We start from the raw sequence: 21,696 nt of genomic DNA on the forward strand, positions 1-21,696 counted from the left end.
GTTAGTTAGATGAGTGTTAGAGAAGTAGTCCTAACCTTGGAAAGGCTTATCATCTACAGTGATTATGGATTCTAAAGCTAAATGGATGTAGCTTTTGCCGTTTCAGTCCATGCCTTGTTCCGTGCTCACCAAGCCCTAGCCTCCCACAATAGAGCCATAATCCTCAGTTGCACTGTCACTCCCCTGCGAAGAAGGCAGTGCACCTCCTGAATCAAATGCCACTAGGCTTTCTCTCTCCTAAGTTGCTAGTCATTTCCATACCACTTCTGTGTCTCGCCTTTCCCCAATTCTAGCCAGATGACAGGTCAGTCAGTGAGCTCTCTGTAGTATGTAAACAGCCAGCTCAGATACAAGCAGATGAAATGCGGTTTTTGACTTGTAACCAAGGTGGAAGGGGGAGCCCTGGTAGTTTAGTGGCTAACTGTAAGGTCAGGAGTTTAAACCACTAGTCCCCCTGGAAGAAAGATGAGCGCGACTTTCTTCTCCGTGAAGAGTTAGGAGTCTTGTACCCTGTGTGTGTAGGTTGCTCATGAGTTGGCATTGATTAGATGTCAGTGAGTGTCTCAAAGAAGGGATGGGGCCGGGCTGTCTGCTGGGTGACCGGGTAGGAGTCGCTCTCTTTTCTAGGCCTGCTGGGAGGCTCGGAGGGGACCTAGTTCTAGGGAAAGGCATTGGCTGGGCCCAGGACAAATGCTGGAGTAGGGCTGGTGTAGATCCTGCTGACAGCCCTTCCCGGCCCATGCTTGCCCCTGAAAGCACGGGAACCTGATTTGCTTAGGCTGGCAAACAAGCACAGCCTGGTGAGGAATAAAGCTGGCAATGGGTGCCACTGACCCCAGAACCCTAAGGTCCCTCCGGAGTAGGGTTGGAGGTGACGTAATAGCAGTTTCTAGTTTTCAAAATGCTTTCCTCATGGTCTTTCATTGAATCCTCCCACTTCTCTGTCTCATGAGATCATCACAGTTATGCGTCGCCTTACATAAACCTTAGCAAGGACAGATAAAAGTGGGAGACTGGGTTTCTGGTCCTGCCTTGGACACTAGCCAGTTTGAGACCAGGAGTAGGCTGCTTGGCCTGCTTTTTGTCGTGAGTGAGCCAGGAGCAACTAGAGCCCCAGCTCTGTTTTCCAAGAGATAGCTCCTTGAGTTAACTGTTAGGCGCGCAGTTGAGGAGGCAGTGTTACATTTGGGTGTGATTGGCTTTTTCACACCCATCCTTTGAATGAGGGTAAACCAAGACACTCGGGACTTAAAAGTTCCCCCCTTTGGCCCGCTTAGGAGCTGGTGGGTAGTGCTGGGTGAGGGCGTCGTCGTCAGTTGAGGTGGTGCAAGCAGCTTTGGTGTCCAAGCTGCTGCATTAGCTCTTTGCTCTGAACCCAGCCCGTTGTGACTGCGGGATGGAGCAAAGTGGGAGGAGGAGGGACAGACTAGGGCACAGGTTCTTTGGCAAAGGGACATTGGGGTGGGTGGTTGCTGGAGAAGTGGGCTCTCCAATTCAACGTGGCCTTGCCTGCTCTTGTTTCCCCCCCCCAGCACGATGACCGAGAAGGTGAAGGCAATGAGAAGTGGGTGAGCCGAGGCCGGGGCCGAGGAGCCTTTCCCCGGGGCCGGGGCCGCTTCATGTTCCGGAAATCCAGCACCAGCCCCAAGTGGGCCCATGACAAGTTCAGTGGGGAGGAAGGAGAGATTGAAGACGACGAGAGTGGGACAGAGCACCGAGAAGAGAAGGACAATTTGCAGCCCACAACCGAGTAGAGAACGGGGCCACTGATGGGAGCCCCTGCCCAGGGAGAGAGAGGCACTGGGAAGATGGTTGGGGAGGAGTGAAGCAAGAGCAGCCTCCAAAAGATTCGGAAAATACCCACCCCCTACCCCCCACCAGCAGCCTTGCAGAAACCTCCTGCAGCCAGCTGCATCCCTGGCATGGCATCCCATAGCACAGAGGCGGTTGGCCACGGACCCAGGGTCAGGCCCGGCTCTTAGAATGCCACACACGGGCCTGTAGGCGGGCTTTGCGTTTGTTTTTGGTGTGTGGGATAGGGAGGGAATGAGCGATGCTTGGATTTTGTTCTATTAGAAGCCAACAGAGTTCTGTTTTCATTTGGAACTGAAAAATAATTTCATTATTTTCATCAATTCTTTTTTCTTGATTTTTGAAAAGGCTTTTTTTTTTAGGCATATGTAGTGATATTAGCAAAAATTTAATTTGAGCAACTTTGATTATTAAAACAGAAAACAAAGCATGTGAATAGATTTTGAAGTGTTCACCTCAGTTTGGGACCAAACTGCTCGGATATTTGTAAAAACTGGTTTTGTGTGTTGTGGAGGAGTTCATGACCTTTCTGACCACCTCGTGTTCGCTCCCCAATGTCCCCCTTCACACACACTTCCCCAGCCCACACACATACCCTTCCATCTTTTCTGGTTTCTTCTGAGCTAGTGGACTGCCCACCCTCTGCCAGCAGTTCTAAACTCTCTAGTCTTGCTGATCCTCTCTGCAACTGGAGTGGACACTGGAGGGCAGTTTCTGGCCTGTTTTCTAAGAAACTTCTGGATTCTATTATCTTTACAAATATAAAATGAGAAAATAATTTTTCAATATTTTTTATTAATCTTTTTATAAAGATACTCCTATGATCGATTAAGGAAGATGGTTGTGGTTGGGTGGTTTGCGGGTTTTGTTTTTGTTTTTTAAAGCTTTAAGTTGGAACATTCTCAGATGTGAGGGGGGCGCATCCTCTTGGAGTGGGTCCTGTGCTTGCCTTCTGGGGAGGCGGTCCTGAGCAGGTGAACCATATGGCATCAATGCATATGTTATATGCCGACTGACTGCACCCATCTCTTCCTCAACCTCTGCCTCTTGGATTGTTGTGCTATTTTACGCTACTTTGCTACATTTCTATAGTTGTTTTTTTTTTTAATGATTCATGTTTGGGGTGGGGGTGGGGTGGGAAAAATTCCTTAAAATTTGTTTCAACTCCTCCTGCAAATAAAATTCAATAAATGAAGTGGCGGATGTACGACTCATAATTGTTGCCTGAGTGAAGGGTATGGGTGTGTGTGTGTGCGCGTGTTTGTGAGTGTGTGTGTTTTGCGGGGAAACTGAAGGACAATGGAGGGGTGGGGCAAAGTGATGTTAGCCCCTTCACCAAAGTGTGCCCCCCCCCCCCAACTTGGCTCCCTAGGAGGAGTCTGGCTTGTTCCTGTTAGCCAATGATCTCTTTTCCCCCGACCCAGTGGTTTGGCTTCCCCTGTACCTTTGACCCAGGAGTGCCAGCTTTTTTGTTACGTGTCATAGACCAAGGACTTTGGCTTTCCTGGTGGGGCAGGGAACAAGGGGTGTGGGTAAGCTGGCTCAGCCGTGTGGGCTCACCACAGAACAGATGACCTCAAAGCTAGTCTGGGCCCAGGTGGGGGCCCCAAGCTTCAGACCTTCACCAGCTTGGCTGGCTGTGAGCAGGCAGGCTCCTTGGAAGCTGTTAAATTCCTGGTACCTGCCTTCTCCCAAGGAGAATCCAGAGGTGCCTTCTGAAATCTGGTACATAGTCCAGTGTGGGCTGTCGACTGGCACTAGGCATTGGCAGTGCTCCGTAGACTGGGAAGACATCACCAGTAGCTGTGTGCCGATCCAAGAGCCCCACCCTGGTATGTGGGTTTCCACACCTCCCCCTGCAGCTAGAAGCATATGATCTGAGAGCGCAGAAGGTGCACTGGAAGGCTGTGTGCGAAAGGTGGGCGGCAGCCTGGGGCTTAGACAGGCTGGGAGAAACTGGGAAGCGACCAGACTGGAATTTAGGTGAGTGAGCGGGAAGAGTTCAGAGGAGGTGTGACCCCAGCCAGGGCCAGGAACTTGGAGTACCTGTCACCCCTGGGTAGGGGGGGCCGAACCTGCTGAGCCGGCCCTCTACTCCCCCACCCACGCCCAACACCTGGAACCCGACCTATTGGCTCGCGTCTCCACCTCTGCTTCACTGCAGCCGGACCCACTCTCCCCGGGCCCAGTACTGGGCTGCCAGCGTGACTACGCTGGGCGACCCGGCCAGCTCCGGAGAGCGCCACGAAGCCATGGGTACGTGCTCGGATGGCTCCTTGTTGCCACCCCCTGGATGTGGTAACAAGCCCACCAGCAACCGACACCACCATCCTGCCCCCACCAAGCCCGCCCGGGACTCCAGCGAGGCGGCCCCGCCTGGCCTTGCTGAACCGCTCCGTCCTCTGCCCGCAGAGGTCCTAGTTTTGTACGGATACCACGCGCAGAAGGAGGGCGAGCTGAGCCTGGCGCCAGGGGATGTGGTCCGCGAGGTGCGCCAGGGGTCCGCGCGGGGCTGGCTGCGCGGCGAGCTGCGGGGCCGCTGCGGCCTCTTCCCTGAGCGACTAGTGCAGGTAAGGCGAGGCCCGAGGGGTGCCGAAGGGCGGCGCGGAGCCCGCGACCCGAGTCCTCCCTCGCTCGTGGCCTCTTCCCCAGGAGATTCCGGAGGACCTGCGAGGCGCCGCGGAGGCGCAGAGACCGCGCTGCCCGCGCCGCCAAGGTGAGCTAGGGGCCCGCGGGCGAGGCGCCGAGTCCGCTCTCCGCCGCCGCCCCGCCCTGTGGCCGGACCGGTGGTGGGCGGGGCCTTGGGGCCGCACTCTGCCTTCTGATTGGTCCTGGCGTACAATGCTCCGCTGTAGGGCGGGGCCTGGAGGCACTGGGTGCGCTCAGGGCCCGCCCCTCCAGCTCAGCGGACAGGGGCTCCAGGCGGCAGCTGCCACGCTCTCCTCTGACACCAGGTCACCCCACTAAATCTTGGGGCTCCAAAAGATGGTGCAAAGTGAACTTCAACTACAGCCCAGAGCAGGCGGACGAGCTGAAGCTGCAAGCTGGGGAGATAGTGGAAGTGTTAAAGGAGGTGAGGACTTGAAGTGCCCTGGGCGCTGAGAAGGAAGAGGGGCGCAGAGATGCGGGAAGTGAGGAAGCAGGGGAGGAGGGGGTCCTGGGGCAGAATCGGAGCAGAACCAGGGGATGTCCGTTAGAGAGCCTGGGGGTAAAGCCAGATGCCCCTGCGTCCTCCCCTCCTCCCCAGATTGAGGACGGCTGGTGGCTGGGGCAGAAGAACGGGCAACTGGGAGCCTTCCCATCCAACTTTGTGGAATTGCTGGACAGTGGGCCCCCAAGTGAGACATGGATCCTGCTGTCCGTGAACCCTGTGGCCTGTTCTGCAATCTCCAGAGACCCAAGCCTGTGATCCACACAACCTGGCCCATGACCCCTTTGACCCTCTCCCATGATCTAAACGTGTGAACTCACACACCCCACTTAACCTTATTGTCTCCTCCCCACCCACTCCAGGCCACGATCACCCAGCCATGCCTTCAGCCAGCCCTTATCCCCAGCGGCCTCCCAAGGTAAATTGAATCCGGGTGATGTTGAGGTGGCAGGTGGCACCGAAGGTGGCTGGAGACTCAGCTTGTTCCTCCCTCTCCCCACCCCCACTAGCTGAGCAGCCTGACCTATGACAGCCCTCCAGATTATCTTCAGACAGGTGAGCACTCAGCCGGAATGTTTGAAATCGGTTAAGATATAAAGACACATATTTTCACAGACCCCTGGACACATACACCGAGCTGTGTGTTGACACATGTCAGACACATGAGCATACCCCTACCCCTGACTTGAGCCAGGCATCCGGGGGCGGGAGCTGCTTACTGCTGGAGGGGCCTGTTGGCTTGAGTGGACTGACCTCCCCTCAGTCCCCCACCCTGAGACCTACAGGGTCCTGTTTGACTACCAACCCGAGGCCCCAGATGAGTTGGAGCTCCGAAGTGGGGATATGGTGAAAGTACTGAGGAAGGTAGGAGAGGCTGAGGGCAGGGGAGGGCGGCAGGCTGGCCCAGGAAGCGGGTATCCTGGAAAGGGGTGGGACCCAGAAGAGGAAGAGCCTGAGGTGACCTGGCTCGCCTTCTTCCCCAAGACCACAGAGGACAAGGGCTGGTGGGAAGGAGAGTGCCAGGGCAGGAGAGGCGTCTTCCCAGACAACTTCGTGCTCCTCCCACCCCCGGTGAGTGGACCTTACACTCAGGCGGCCCTTGGGTACAGTCTGAGGGGCTTGGGGCTCCTAGAAACCACCAGGGGGGTGTGGTGCTCCCTGGGCCCAGCTAAAGGGTCAGCCTTCGAAGCGAAGGTACCTAAAAATGTCGGCTACCTCATAAGAATCTATTTCCTTTCTGCATAGATCAAGAAGCTTGTCCCACGCAGAATGATGTCTCAGGAATCAGGTGGGTGCCCGGGAGGCCTGCCAACTCAAAATACTCGCTGCCATTCCGACTCATAGCAACCCTACGGGACAGGGTCAAACTGCCCCTTGTGGTTTCCCAGACTGTAACTCTATGGGAGGAGAAAGCCCCGTCGTGTGTAGCCAGTCAGTTATCCATAAAAACCCACAGCTTCCCACCACTCAGTACTCTGTCACCCTGATAGGAACTCCCAACTCTGGCTCACGGGCCTGGTCGGAATGTCTGTGAGTCATTGTGTGTGAGTGTGTCGATGTGTGTGCTACAACTTCATGTTCCTGTGCGTGACGTGAGCTGGGACTGGCAGCATGTATCTGCTTCATTCTTGTGTAGCCACAAGACTGTATGCTCATGTGTCTGGCGTGTCAACACATAGCTCTGTGTATGTGTCCAGGGGTCTGTGAGGATGTCTGTCTTTATATTTTAACCTATTTCAAACATTCCACAAACACATGTGTTAAAGTTAACAGTGAAGAGCTGCGGTCTGCCACACAAACCCACGAACTAGAGGCCCTGTCGGTCATTTCGTGGACCTTCTCTTCCATTCTGCTACTTCGTCCACCCAAAAAGTGACCAGCATTTGGCGTGCATAACTCACTGGGGTTAGTTTGTGTGAAGCATGTGGCTGTCCATCACTTAGTTTCTTGCTTGTTTTTGAAATGTATAAATCGGTATGCTAGATGGGCTTCTGAGACGGGGCAGGGGCCATCAGTAGTGTGGCTCCATGTTCGTGGGTGTGGGTGTAGTTTGTCTTCCTGCTTGTATATTTTCCTCTTTGGGAATATGTCAGAATCCATGTATCTGTTCCAGTCTTTTGCTACTACGAAGAATCCTGCCGTATTTCCTGAGCTCGCCTTTCCAGGGGTTACAAGTACAGGCAAGGTTCATGTTGCGACCTTTGCGGAGATTACATTTTTTGAAAAATTGAAAGTGGAGGGAGTCCATTGGCATCGTTTCTCTGACAGCATGTGTTCGCTTTGTGTCTCTGCGTCACAGTGAGGGGATTTTCACAATAGCCCAGACTTTTTCATAGTGATATTGTAAGCTTAATAAGCAGCATACAGTAGAGAATAAATTTAGCTTTTATATGCACTGGTAAACCAAAAAAAGTGAGGAGGCTCACTCCATTCCATATCCACTTTCTTATCATCATTGAGGACTGAGCTTACGATGCCTGGGAGCCCAGGGAAGCCTGCGCAATAGATGCTCTAGGATGTCACACTGGGATGACACTGCTGGATTGTGCAGAATGTAAATGTTCAGTTTTTGCAAGCTGAAAGTGGTTTCCAAAGTCATTGTATCCTTCCTCATTAATGCATAAGAGATTCTATTGATCTACATCTTAGACTATCTTTTTTCCCCCTCCATTTCAACCTTTAATTTTCTTTCTTTTTTTAAATAAAGCATTTGGGGTGGGGTGTGTGGATCTTACATCCATCCATTGTTATGTCAATCACATTTTTACATATGTTGCCATCATCATTTTCAAAACATTTTCTTTTTTAAATTGTTTTATTAGGGGCTCATACAGCTCTTATCACAATCCATACATACATCAATTGTGTAAAGCACATTTGTACATTAATTGCCCTCATCATTCTCAAAACATTTGCTCTCCACCTAAGCCCCTTGCATCAGCTCCTTGTTTTACCCCTCCCTCACTTCCCTCCTGAACTCTCGATAATTTACAAAGTATTATTTTGTCATATCTTGCCCTGTCCGACGTCTCCCTTCACTCACTTTTCTGTTGTCCGTCCCCCAGGGAGGAGGTCACATGTAGATCCTTGTAATTGGTTCCCTCTTTCCAACCCACTCACCCTCTATCTCTAGAGGAAAGTTGTATGTCTCATCGTTGCTACATCACACCCTGACTGGCTCTTCTCACCAAGACCCTTCTGTTAGGGATGTCCAGTGGCCTACAAATGTGCTTTGGGTCTCCACTCCGCACTACCTGCCTCATTCACTATGATAAGATTTTTTGTTCTGATGATACCTGACCTCTTTGAAACCTCGTGATCACACAGGCTGGTGTGCTTCTTCCTTGTGGACTTTGTTGGTTCTGAGCTAGATGGCCGCTTGCTTACCTTCAAACCTTTAAGACCCCAGAAGCTATCTCTTTTGATAGCCGGGCACCATCAGTTTTCTTTACCACATTTACTTATTCACCTGCTTTGTCTTCAGCGGTTGTGTCGGGAAGGTGAGCATCATAGAATGCCAATTTAATAGAAGAAAGTATTCTTGCATTGAGGGAGTACTTGAGTGGAAGCCCAATGTCCTTCAGCTACCTTAATACTAAATTTATAAATATATGCACATAGATCTATTTCCCCATCCTCATATATAAATATATTTGCATATGTACATGCCTTTATTTAGACCTCTATAAATGCCCTTTACCTCCTAGCTCTTTCCTCTATTTACTTTTGTCCCACTATCATGCTCAGTCTTCATTTGGTTTCAAAACATTTTCTTTCTACTTGATCCCTTGGTATCAGTTTATTCCGCCCCCCTCCACCTTCCTTCCCTCCCTCATGAACCCTTAATAATTTATAAATTATTCTTTTTTTCATGTCTTACACTGACGTATATCTGCCTTCACTCATTTTTCTATTATCTGTCTCTGTGGGACGGGGTTATATGTCGATCATTGTGATGGGTTCTTCCTTCCTCCCCCCACCTTCTCCCTACCCTCCTAGTATCACTACTCTCATTATTGGTCCTGAGGAGTTTATTTGTCCTGGATTCCCAGTATTTCCAGCTCTTCTCTCTATCAGTGTACATGCTATGGTCTAGCCAGATTTGTAAGGTAGAATTGGGGAAAGTTGGATGTTTCATCGGTGCTATACTGCACCGTGACTGATTCGTCTCTTCCTTGTGACCATTCTGTAAGGAGATGTCCAATTGTCTACAGATGGGCTTTGGGTCTTTGATGCCTGATACCTGATTCCATCGACACCTCACGGTGACACAGGCTGGTGTGCTTCTTCCATGCGGGCTTTGTTGCTTCTCAGCTAGATGGCCGCTTGTTTATCTTCAAGCCTTTAAGACCCCAGATGCTGTATCTTTTGATAGCCGGGCACCATCAGCTGTCTTCACCACATTTGCTTATGCACCCATTTTGCCTTCAGTGATTCGCACCAGGGAAGGTAAGCATTTTCGATGATAGTTTTCCTGGATATAAAAATCTTGATTGACAAGTTTGTTTCCTCTATCACTTTAATGCCATTCCACTTCCTTCTAGCCACCATTGGTTTGGTTGTTTATATTTCTTTAAGGAATAATTCCCATAAAAGACAACACATCGATTTTTCTCCATTCTTCTCTCCCACCCTTCCCTGGTAGCCACCAATTTTCTTCTGTCTAAATAGATTCACCTATCCCAGCCATTTTATAGAAATATATATATAAATATATATATAAATATATATATATATAATTTTTGTCCGTTTGTGACTCATTTCACTCCACATAATGTCTTTTACGGCTCATCCATATGGTAGCATGCATCAGAATTTCAGCTCTTCATTTTAACATGTTACCACCTTTGTTTTTCCACGAACATGTTGATGGACACTTGGGCTGTTTCTATCCTTTAGCTATTGAGGATAACACTTCAGTGAGCATTACTGTAGAAGTGTCTTTTTTACCTGATTATATACCTAGGCATGGAAATATGGAGTCATGTGGTATTTCTAAAGTTTAATGGAAATCACCAAAGTGTTTTCCATATCAACGATACCATCTTACATTCCCATTAGCATTGTACGGCTGTTTCAATTTCTCCACACCTTTGCCAATACTTGTCTGTTTTTATTTTACCTTTTTATTTTGAATTGAGGAAAGGTATACAGAATAGGCCATCAGTTTTATATTCAGTAATTCATGCACATTTTTTTTGTCATTGATTGTAATCCCCTTAGTGCAGTGGTTCCCCACCTTCCTATTGCCGCGACCCTTTCATACAGTTCCTCGTGTGGTGGTGACCCCCCCAACCATAAAGTTATTTTTGTTGCTACTTCATAACTAATTTTCTCCTGTGATGAATCAGGCGACCCCTGTGAAAGGGTCGTTCAGCCCCCAAAGGAGTTGAGACCCATAGGTTGAGAACCGTGCCCTAGTGTAACAGCTCATCCCATCTCCTACCTGTGTCTCTCGTTTCCATTCCTCCTTCCCGACCTCTCTGAACTTTGCTGTTGGGAAATGCTGCCCGATTGATCTTAAGTGACAGATTATTCTAGATGTGCAAACATCTGTTGTGTTAATGCCCTATCCAGCCCCCCCCCCCCCCCCGCTCCAGCCTCATACCTGTGCCTGTTGTTTGGCTGAAATTTGAGCCATGGGGGTGAGTTCATTTCCAGTCCTGATGGATGACTAAGAACCACAGTCTCAGGGATTCTACCTGTCTCCTCTAACCAGTAATTCTGTTTTTGTTTTTATGATTTTGAGTTTTGTTTCACATTTTTCTCCCACTCTATATAGGGCCTGCTCGTGTGATACCTTTCAGAACATTTGGTCGCAGCAGCTGGGCACCATCTAGTTCTTCTGGTTTCAGCTTGTGGGGGCTGATGCCTGTGTGGTCCCTTTGTGGCCCGGGCTAGTCATTTCTGTGTCCACGTGCCTTTTTAGTTCACCTCTCTTCTCTCCCCTGGTCAGGGAGAGACCAATACTAGCATCTTGGATGGCCTCTTATTCATTTTGAAGATGCAGTCACACTACACTGAATAAACAAGATTGAGAAGAATCGACGTATTTGCACTGTGGTGCTGGAGAAGCATTGAAAGCAGCATGGGCTGCTGAAAGGACAAACTGACCTGTCTTGGCAGACGTGCAGCCAGGGTGCTGCTTAGAGGCAAGGATGGCGAGCGGACTTCATCTTATTTACTTTGGACGGATTGTTAAGAGAGCCCGGTTCCTGCAGTAGGACATGCGTGGTAAAGTAGAAGAATGGGGAAAGAGGAAGGCTCTTAAGGAGATGGGTTGACACCATGGCGGCGTCAATGGGCTCAGGCACAGGAACAATTGTGAGGCTGGAGCAGGACCGTGCAGTGTTTCCTTCTGTTGTGCACAGGGTCGCTGTGGGTCAGAACCGACTTGATGGCCAGTAACATCAAGAGTCACGCTACTCCCCAAAGTAGAGTGTGGAGCTTTCTCTCTGTGTGGACTAGGTTTATGCCGTGGTCTGGAAGCCCCCAGGCTCAGAGATTATACCCTTGACTTGTTTGATTATGTCTAAAAAGTGTTTGTAACTTTGCTCCCTGTATGCTCCACCACATTCATGAGTTATAGTTGAAGCAATATGCAAATGCCTTCTGTCCAACTTATTTATATTTGTGGGTGTATGCCCACTCTCCCCTCCTTGCCTACACCTATTCAGCCTGAATGCCTACCTGTGAATGTGCTCATAGATCACTGTTGCTGTACCATTGTGTATGTAACAACATCAACTTCTGTTGCCCTTCATTCTTAGAACCCTGGTGGTACTGCCAGTTAAGAGTTGGGTTGCTAACTAAAGGTGGGGGGTTCAAACCTACCAGTCACTTCTTAAAAGGAAGATGAGGTTATCTGCTACCGTAAAGGTTTCTAATCTCAGAGATTGTTAAGGACTGTTTTGCTGGCTGTGGAAATCTTGGTTGGCACTATTTTCCTTTGGGAGTTTTAGATGTGTCCTCTCATTGCTTTCTTGCCTGCATGTTTTTTGCTGACAAAGCATAGCGTATTGTTCTCCTTTGCCGGCTACGTTTTGTGGTTTCTGAGCTGTTCTCACCATTCTTTTCTTGTCTTCGGTTTTGAGAAGTTTTGATTATGATATGCCTTGATTTTCTCTTAGGGTCTATCCTGTTTGAGGCTTGGTCAGTTTCTTGAACTTAATTCATATTTTTTGTGTCTCATGATATTAGGCAATTTCCCCCCAACAACTCTGCAACCGTTTTCTCCATGCTTGTGTGTGTGCGTGCGTGTGTTCCCTTCTGGATTTCTAATCACATGTAAGCTATTTGTCTTGATGATGTCTCCTAACTCGTAAGGCTTTCTTTGGATTTTTTTACTCTTTTCTTTTTTCCTGATTGTTCTTCTAGTAATGAGATTAGTAATGAGATTCATCTTTAAGCTCACTAATTTGACCTTCCATTGATTTACTTCTACTCCTTTACCATTTCAATTACGGTACGTATTCCTGAAATTGTAGCATTAATCTTCTGCACTTCCCTTTCCTGTTTTTGCATGGTTTCTAAATTTTCATTTACTTTATTATAAGTTTGTTCTTAAAGTTTTGTACTGAATTCTTCCTCTAAATTTTTGCTTTGTTTTCTTGATTTTATCTGCAATGCTCTTGATCTTTCTCTGGATTGGTTGAAAATATTTAGAGCAGTAGTTCTCAACCTTCCTAATGCCGTGACCCTTGAATACAGTTCCTCTTGTTGTGGTGACCCCCATCATAAAATTATTTTCCTTGCTACTTCATCACTATAACTTTGCACCTGTTGTAAATATCTGATATGCAGGGTGTATAGCTTAGTGATTAATCACAGAAACAATATGTAATTATATATTGTGAAATATTTATTTCTAATTACAAATAAATGAAATTCTGTCTTAAACCATAATATCTCATGAATAACAGCCTTCGTGCCAGGTACTCACAGGTAAGCATATCTGCATGTGGAGATAGAGGAGCCGTGTCTCGGTTCCTAAGACCGTCAGAAATATGTGTTTTCCAACGTCCTTAGGTGACCCCGTGAAAGGTTCATTCGACCCACGGCGTGAGAACTGCTGGTTTAAAGCATCTTCGAAGTTGCTCATGAGGTGGTTCCCAGGCCATCTCTGGCCCTGTATAGCGATGGCTTGTGTGACCCACTCCATCTTGCCTCTTTCTGTGAACGGTGCTTGACTCTGCGGCGTTTTGGTGGTGTTGTGTTTGTGCTTAGTTGGCCGTGTGTTGGTGTACTCTGAGGCGTTCACACCTCTTCCCTGGTGGGTGTGTGCGTGCAGGGCTTTGTTGGAGTAACACAGCAGGAGCAGGGTTCAGCTTGTGGTGGGGGCCGTCTCCCGATCATGAGCGAGGGCCCCTCCCAGTGGGTGCGGCTGCACTATGTGGGCATTGTTGCTGCCTCTCATCTCAGGGAATAGGAGGAAAATAAAAATAAAGCAGAGAGAGAGAGAAAAGGTGGAACCCAGGATTGATGAACCTATAGGGACAGACAGCAAGTAGAATCAGGGTTTGAGGCGGTGGGGCAGGGGGTGGGGGGTACAGTGGTGGGAGGAGGTAAAGGGGGACGATGTTAAGGGTATCCAGGAAGAAAACGAATGTTTGGAAACTGGTAGTAATTGTACAATTCTGCTTGATGTGGTTGAACTGTGGAATGATGTGATGTGTGTATGAACTCCCCATTACTAGTAAAAAAAAATGTTAAGAAAAGAATAAAGGGAAAACAGGCAAAGAGCAGTGAGAAAAAAATAACTCCACTCCATAACTAAAAAATACAATCTGCAAATCTCAGGCAGGAGTCCAAGAGAATAATAAAGGAAAAACTAAGAGAAAGGATAAGAAGAAGGGAAGGTTAAAAGAAGAAAAGAGAAGCAATAGAAGAGAGAAATCAAGAAGTATAAAAACAACACAAAGCAAAGGGGAAGCTAGGGATGGGACCTAGAGAGGACACTCGGGGTGGGGCTCCTGGAGGGTGGGTGGAGGTGAGAGGGTGGGATGCCCAGTCTAGATGTTCCTGCCAACCTAGATGTTGTCTGTGGTCTGGGCAACTGATCTGAAGGTCGTTTGCGCCCGTTCAGAGGCTGGCTGACATCAAGGCGATTGTTCCCACGAGGAGCTCTTTCGGGCCCAGAGGGCAACTGGGGGCAGGGTGGTTGGCTATGAAAGGAGTTCTTGCCTGCCCAGCGGTGGCCAGGTACCTGGCACTGCGTGTTCTACTGGTCTGATGAGGCCGAGTTCATACACCTTCAGACACAGGTGGTGCCCCGGGCGCCCAATCAGGAGCATAAGCCTCCAACCTCAGGTAAAGGCGGGACCGTTGGGGGCTGGCTGTCAGCTGGCTTAGGTAGATGGCGGGGAGGGGAGGGGCTGGTCACCCTTCTGGTCACTAGGAGGTTGTGTGGGAAGGGGAGCTAGGTAGCCGGCTGGCCACCAATGTGTGTTTACATTGTCAGGTCACTCTCCGGAGACTGCTGCTTGCGACAGTTGGAGATGGCCCTGCCGAATCAACCTGCTCCATCGGTTCACCCATTTGTCCCCTGACCCATCGTGTTTGTGCAGCTGTTTTTCCTAGTTGGTGTTCAGTCCACTTCACTGCCCTTTGCCCTGATTCTCAGGATGCCAAGATTACTATCCGTATCCCTTTCACTTGGTCTCTCCCTTCTTTGTTCTGGGATCTCTGCTGATGCTGTTGGACACGCATTGGATTGCTAACCTCAAAGTTGGTAGTTCCAACCCACTAGCCGTTCTGTGAGAGAAAGATGAGGCTGTACAGGCCTGGAAAGATGTACAGCTTCAGAAACCCTAAACAAAGTCTATAGGAGTCAGAATCGGCTGGACGGCAGTGGACTGGGGTTTGGATTTTGGTCTGTTGTGGCGGATCTGTGCAGTACGTCTTCCTAATTACCCATCTAATTGGAAGTCTTTGTATATTTTCTTGGGAGAAATGTCCTTTGCCAATTTTTGTAATCGGGTCGTTAATCTCTTTATTGTTGACGTTAAAGAGGTCTTTATAAATTTTGGGTTATTGACTACTTATCTGAGATGCGGTTTCTAAATATTTCCTCCTATTCTGTAGATTGTGTCTTTACTTTATAATATCTTTGGATGCACAAATGCTTAAAATTTTCTTTGAAGTCCGTGTGTGTATGCTCTCACGGCTCATACTTTTGTGTCGCAACTAAAAACCTGCTACTTCAAAGGAAGCCTCCAAGGTTTATCTCTGTGCGGTATGCTTTTAACTCTAACGCTTATATTTAGGCCACTGATCTGATCCATTTTGAGTCATTTTTATTGTGAAAGACTGGGTCCTCGCTTCTTTCTCTTCACCCCACCTCGTGTTGAAAAGACTCTTCTTCCCCCCCATGAAATAGATGTGGCATCCTTATCAAAAATCAGTTGACCATAGACTCATGGGCTTATTTTTAGACTCAATTCTGTTACGTTGGTTTGTGTATTCATATTTAAACTCAGGATCATGCTGTTTTTATTATTTGGCAGTATTGTAGTCTTGCTTTTTAATTAGGAAGTGTGAATCCTCCTGCTTGATTCTTTTTTTGTTCAAAATTGTTTTAGCTATTTGAGGCCCTTTATAATTCCCATAAATTAAAGATTGAGTTTTCCAATTCTGCAAAAGGGACTGTTGGGACGTTAGTGGTACTTGTGTTGTATTTATAGATGGCTTTTGGTAGATTTGACCTCCTTTTAAAAATCATTTTAGTGGGGGCTCCATACAGCTCTTACCACAATCCATCCATCCATCTATCCATCCATTGTGTCAAGCACATTTGTACATTTGTTGCCATCATCATTTTCAAAACATTTTCTTTCTTTCTTTTTTTTTAGGTTAAAATTGTCTGCTAGAATTGACCTCTTCACAATATTAAGTTTATTAGTCCATGAACACAGAATGCTTTCTTCAGTTATTAGATTGCCTTCGATGTCTCTCAGCATTGCTTTAACTATAAAGCCTTGTTTCTCCTTAGTTAAATTCACTTCTAGGTAGTTGATTCTTTAAGAATTGATTGCAGAAATGAATCCAAGGTTGGCAGGTAACATGGCAGGCCTGGGCTGAACTCTGAAGAACTGAGGTCAACAAGCTAGCTGTGGGATGCAAAAGCAAAACAATCTTCTCCATCTCGTCCACTTATATTGGAAGCAGGCCACAGCCCCTCGGTAACTTACTTTCAATGGCATCAGGGTTGTGACCTAAGTCAAGTGGTTGCATCCCTCTCTAATTTTCTCACAACTGATCAGCTGCTCAAAGCAGATCCCATTATGGAAATGATTACCTTGTGAGGTCACATCATGAGGAATTTGCTAGGTCTTAACTGCCAAACCACTGAGAATCTTTGCCTAGCCAATATGGCATAAAACCTAACTATCACATTTACAAATTGCATTTTATTCCAAGAATGCTATGTTAAAATTTCTAGCAGTTCAATTTTTCTTTTTCAATTCCTTTAAACATTTTACCCCTAGCCGTGCTGTGTCCTCTAATAGTTCCAGTACCTGTTGTGTCTGCGCCTGCTGCCTGTGCCTCTCAGTGGCCTGCCTTTCAGTGAATTTTAGGATGAGTTCATTACTTGATCTTACTTTATGAGCCTTGTACGACTTGAATGGACAGCTTTCTTATGGAGAAGATTTGCTTCTACATCTGCCAGTAGCCAGAGGGCACCAATCACCGGAGACCATCTTAGGCCTGAAGAAAAATGGCCAGAGGGCAGCACTTTTCTGTGGCTGCTGAACCAGGGACCAGTGGTGAGGGGGTGAAGCTTTGGCCTAAGGCTCGGTATCCACGGTGTCCTGCTTCCCTCAAACCTCCGTGGCCTTCTCCCTCACTTGAGTGACTCGCCCTTACTCTTTTGAGCCCAGAAATATCTCAGAAAGTATCTCCCCAACAGGGCACGATTCTTCTTATTGGGAGGGCCTTTCAGAGCACCGAGTGGGGCTCCGTACAAGAGCCAGGAGGCAGCATTCGCATTTCCCTGCAGGCTCAGCCTTGCGATGGGGCTTCATTCAATACGTCAAATACCTTTTTTAATATGGTTGCCTTTTATTACCAGTATCATTATAAATCTAGCCATGTTTTGAACAGTAAATTATAACATTGAATATTTTCCAGTGAACAACTTACAATGACAATACTATGCTTAAATGATGTCCCATGCCCCCTCATTATGTATTGTCATTCCTAACCTCTCTGCCTGTGGTCATAATCCCATTGGGAATGGGAATGAGATAGGATTAGTGTCCCCTGTGCCTGGAGTGCCTCTTCTGAGATATAAGTGATGAAACTAGAAAGGGGGAGAAGCAGAGATGGGGGAAGAGAGGAGCGCCACAACCTAGTCCTCTGAAGCGCATCTGGAAGCCGCAGCAGAAGTCAAGGCCCCCGTCTTTCCTGCACAGTCACAGGGAGGAAGCCTTCCCTGCACACCGGCACCCTGAATTTAGACTCGTAGCCACCTAACTGAGAAAAGAAATTTCTGTTTGACGAAGCCACCCATTTAGGGTAATCTCAGGCCAGCATGAAGCTATGTGAGACGGGTATAAAGGACGAACGACATGCTGCAGTGACCTGTGACCAACGAGACGTAGGAAACCGAGTGAATGGATGGCGGTGACAGTGGTCCCCGGTAAGCTGATGGTGTTGTAAGCTGCAGACAGACGCCGACTGAGCTTTGACTGTGTGCCCCTCAGCTGAGCGCATCACACGCACTAGAGCACTCAGCTCTCACAGCTGCCCCCGGCTGGTTTCAGATGAGGCCCCGGTGACACTGAGAACAAGGTTCCTGCTTGGCCCTGTTCCCACACAGCTAGCAAGTGCTGGAGCTAGAATGAACATCCCGGTGTCTTGCTGTTGCTATCCACTGGGCCACGCTGTGGATGGACTTGTGTGCATCACTGTGATCTAGTGCCGCTGTACGGAAATCCTCTATGTGGGTGGCTCTAGCAAGCACATTGACTGTGTACCACTTAAGAGGCTAGAAGGCCGCACACCTGCACGGGGGGGGGGAGGGGTGGCCCTCTGGAGCCCTGTCTCTCTGCTCCTGCTTCCTGGCCCTAGCCATCTCCAGGTGTCTGGGCAGCTGCCTTCCCCCATTTCTGCTACTTTTGCTTGCGTGTTTAATCTTTGTATCTCAGGCAGCACACCCCACACTAATCCTTCTCCATGAACATAACAGACAGCCCATTCCCAAGTGGGAGTATTACGACAGGCAGACAGGATTTACAACCCGTCTTCCTTGGGGACACAGTGCGATTCATAGCGGATGAATCTTGGGATGATGCCTGTGGATCATTGGCAAGCCACAACTCACTGCCGGGCAGTCCATGCCGACTCCCAGCGACCCTATTGGACAGGGTAGAGCTGCCCTGTGAGCTTTTGAGACTAACTGTTCACGGGAGTCGCTGCCCCATCTTTCTCCCACGGAGCAGTGGGGATCTGGTGACCCGCAGCCCCACATGGCACCGCTGTCAACATGTGCTTATTCCAGAGTGGCACCATACGCATATGAACATCAGTGTACATGACTGCCTTCAGGTGGCAGCACTGACCACTTCGTTTAAAATTGTATACCTGCCTGACCTGTCTCAATCACCTCCCTAAGGAACTACATGCTGTTCTACTTTTGTTCATGTCTGCTTTCCCAGGAGAGCGTGCGTTCATGCCGAGTGGCACAGTGCTGGCAGGGGAGGTGTGCAGCGAGAGCCCAGGTTGAATAGACCTTGTGAAGGTGGTGGGGGGAGAGGTAGGGTGGTAGAGAAGTTGACAACTGACCAGATTCAGGGCACGTTTGGAAAGGAGAGTTGGCAGGACTTGTTGATGGTTTGGATGTGCAACCTCAGAAAGTGAAAGTGCCTGACTCCTTCCCGGTGAGGTGGGCAGACTGCCCCCGGAGGAAAGGGGGCAGACTGAGGAAGAGGAAGGGTCCGGTGTGTGATGCCAATGAACGCCCCGATGGGAGAGACTAAGAGTTGGATGTGAGTGGCGTTCAAGAAGAAGGTTCTAGAGATGAAAATGGCAGTGTTGTTGGCTTATTTAAACCAACATTTGAAGAAGGTGGGGAAGGCTGCTGCCTCATCTAGGAAAGGGGTGAGGCCTGGACCAGAGAAGTCGCTCGGGGCAGGTCTTGGAAAAGCTTGGAGACAAAATTGGCCAGCTAGGGAGCCACTCTTCTGTGACACTGGTCTTGGCTAGGTCTCCCGTCAGGGAGTTCCCTGAAGGCGTGGTGGGTTTTACCCCGGCCTGTGGTCCCCTAGGCATAGCACAGGCCAGGCCTGTTAGCTCCATGACTAGATGGTGGGTAAATGCCTCCATCCCCTCTTCCTTCCCAGCTCCCATTAAGGAGCCAAAAAAGGTGGTGCCCAAATCAGCCCTCCCTACTGCCAAGAAGCTGGGGACAGCCACCAGTGGGCCCGGAAAAGCCAAGTAAGTGGCAGGATGGAGTGGGAAAGGGGGAGGGCACAAAGGAAAAGCCCCGTCGGCCCCAGCTTTGGACCCCGGGCCTGATGAGGTTGTGTTCCAGGCCATCTAGGACATCCAGTGGGGACAATCAGAAACGATCCTCGCGTGACTCAGGTAAGGCCTTCCTCCCTCCTGTGGGGTTAGGGTGCGGTGCAGTGTCTCTGCCTAACTGGGCCAGAGTGGCCTATACCCCTCGGCCTCTGCTCTCCCAGGCTCCAGTAGCAGATTCCTTGGGGGGACACCTGGCCACCCTGGCAGAAAGCGATCCAAAGCCCAGGTTCCCCGGCAGCGCTCTGTACCCAGTCAGGTGAGATAGCCTAAGACGTGTGGGAATGGCATGGTGGGCAGCCTGCCTCTCAGAGGTGTGGTATGCAGTGGATCATAGGTGAAGGGGAGCCAGACCTGCAGGGTCTCCAGACCAAAGCTGAGACCCCCACCCCCATCACCACAGGAGAAAGAGCACACCAGGCTGGCAAAGGCCCCTCCTGGGAGTAAAACTCCTGTTCTGGACAAGACCCCCAAGCCAGAGAAGACCCTGCATCCAGATAAGGCTGCTGCTCCTGAGAAGACTCGGACACCTAACAAAGTCCCCACCTCAGAGAAGACCCCAGCCCCAGACAAGGGCCCCACTCCAGAAAAGGCTCTGACCCCAGACAAAGCCTCTACCCCAGAGGCAGCCCCAACTCTGGACGTGGGCCTTGCTCCCCAAAAGGCTCCAACTCCAGATAGGGCTGCCAGTCCAGAAAAGACCCCAGTGCTCAACAAGACCCCTACCTCAGAGAAGACCCCAGCCCCAGACAAGGGCCCCACTCCAGAAATGGGCCTGACTCCAGATAGGGCTGCCAGCCCAGAAAAGACCCCCACCCCAGAGAAGACCATGACTCCTGATCAAGTTCCCACCCCAGAGGGGGTTTCTTCTGTGGATGAGGCCCCCAGGCCGGAAGTCCCACCTGAAGAAGAAACCCCTGGCCCAAAGATAGTCCATCCTGGGGATGAGACCCCAGCCCTAGAGCAGATCCTAACCCAGGATCAGGTGATCTGTGAGGAGGCCCCCTGCAGGCCACACAATAACCACAGTCAGGAGGCTACACCCCATATGGCTGAGGATGACCCACCCCAAGAGCCCAGCCTCCAGCCAGAAGAGCCCCTGTTACAGTCCCCCTGCACAGAGTCTATCTGTGGGGAAATGGAACCCCACCTTGGTCCACTCCAGCCTGGGTCCACACCAGCCCCTGACAAGGTCCACCCCCAGGAAGGGGCCTCAACTCTCCTGCAGGAGGAACCCCCTCCTGCTGAAGGGGAGGCTACCCAGAAAGAGGAGGCGGCGCCAAAGGAGGAGGCCCCCTCCCAAAAGCAGAATTCCCCTGAAAAGGAAGCCTCTTACCAAGGAGAGGTGCCCTCCAGGCAATCAGGAGTCACTGCCCCAGAGAAGCCACATTCCATCAAGCCAATCCCAGGCACCCAGGAGACCCCCTCCCTCCAGTCTCTGGCCCCACAAAACCCCACAGAAGGCATGGAGGACAGAGGCGGCATCTTAGGGAGGCTGGTGGACGAGGTGGCGTCTCTACGGAGGTCGCTGGACATGATGAGGACGCAGTTGGAGTAAGCCGGGAGAGAGGGAGCCATGGGAAGGAGGCGGCTCCAGTCGCCCCAGGCCCGTCTCCTCACCACGTCTCTGTCACTCACAGAAAGAAGCTGAGCAGCATCCGGGAGGACTTGAAGCTGGAGAGGGAGCACCGCCAGCGGCTGGAGGTGCGTGGAGTGTGGCCCCAGGGCGAGGACGGGCAGGTGCCGACCTCCCCCTGACACTGGCTCTCCACCAGGTCCAGATGCTGCAGAGGACCCAGGAGGCCCGGAGGCAAGCGTCCAGCCACTCACAGACGCAGACATACTGAGGGGGGTCTGGGGGCCACAGCCCAGCCTGGAGGATGGCTGGCCGCAGCTAGCAGCGTCCTTGCACGTTGGGACACGCTGGAAAAGCAAATAAACTCGGCCTGCTGGAGCCCCTGGAGCCCGGTCTGTGGGGGCGGGGCCTCGCGCGGGGCGGGGCCAGCGGCGGCCCCGCCCCAGCCCTTGCATTCCTGGCGGTCTCTCCCGGGCACATCTGGCCAACATGTGGCTCTCATTACCGTTCCCAAGGCCCGCGCCGAGCTATTTTTAGCCACCGGATGGTGGTAGGGAGGGCGTTTTCGGACACCCGCCCGCCCAGGGCTGGAGCAATGGCGGCCGCTGCCCGACGGGCCAGATTCCTGCATCCAGCT

At 50.1% G+C, this 21,696-nt stretch overlaps 2 protein-coding genes across 2 annotated transcripts in view; both read left to right on the plus strand.

Moving 5' to 3' along the window:
- Positions 1-2,938, plus strand: part of THRAP3 (thyroid hormone receptor associated protein 3) — a 47,444-nt gene extending 44,506 nt beyond the window's left edge. The window contains exon 12 of the mRNA XM_075553938.1: positions 1,533-2,938. Coding sequence (XP_075410053.1) covers positions 1,533-1,754 — 222 coding nt within the window. The 3' untranslated portion in view covers positions 1,755-2,938. The remainder of the gene's footprint in view (positions 1-1,532) is intronic.
- Positions 2,939-4,731: 1,793 nt separating this feature from the next.
- Positions 4,732-21,558, plus strand: SH3D21 (SH3 domain containing 21). The gene is made up of 12 exons (XM_075553944.1): positions 4,732-4,885; positions 5,326-5,381; positions 5,473-5,518; positions 5,727-5,827; positions 5,948-6,034; positions 6,209-6,251; positions 19,306-19,399; positions 19,497-19,549; positions 19,648-19,742; positions 19,887-21,037; positions 21,124-21,187; positions 21,259-21,558. Exons 1-12 carry the CDS (start codon positions 4,798-4,800, stop codon positions 21,328-21,330), a joined length of 1,950 nt encoding a protein of 649 aa, XP_075410059.1. The 5' UTR covers positions 4,732-4,797; the 3' UTR covers positions 21,331-21,558.
- Positions 21,559-21,696: the final 138 nt, after the last annotated feature.

Source organism: Tenrec ecaudatus, chromosome 1 (assembly GCF_050624435.1).
Source record: "Tenrec ecaudatus isolate mTenEca1 chromosome 1, mTenEca1.hap1, whole genome shotgun sequence".
Lineage (NCBI taxonomy): Eukaryota > Metazoa > Chordata > Mammalia > Afrosoricida > Tenrecidae > Tenrec > Tenrec ecaudatus.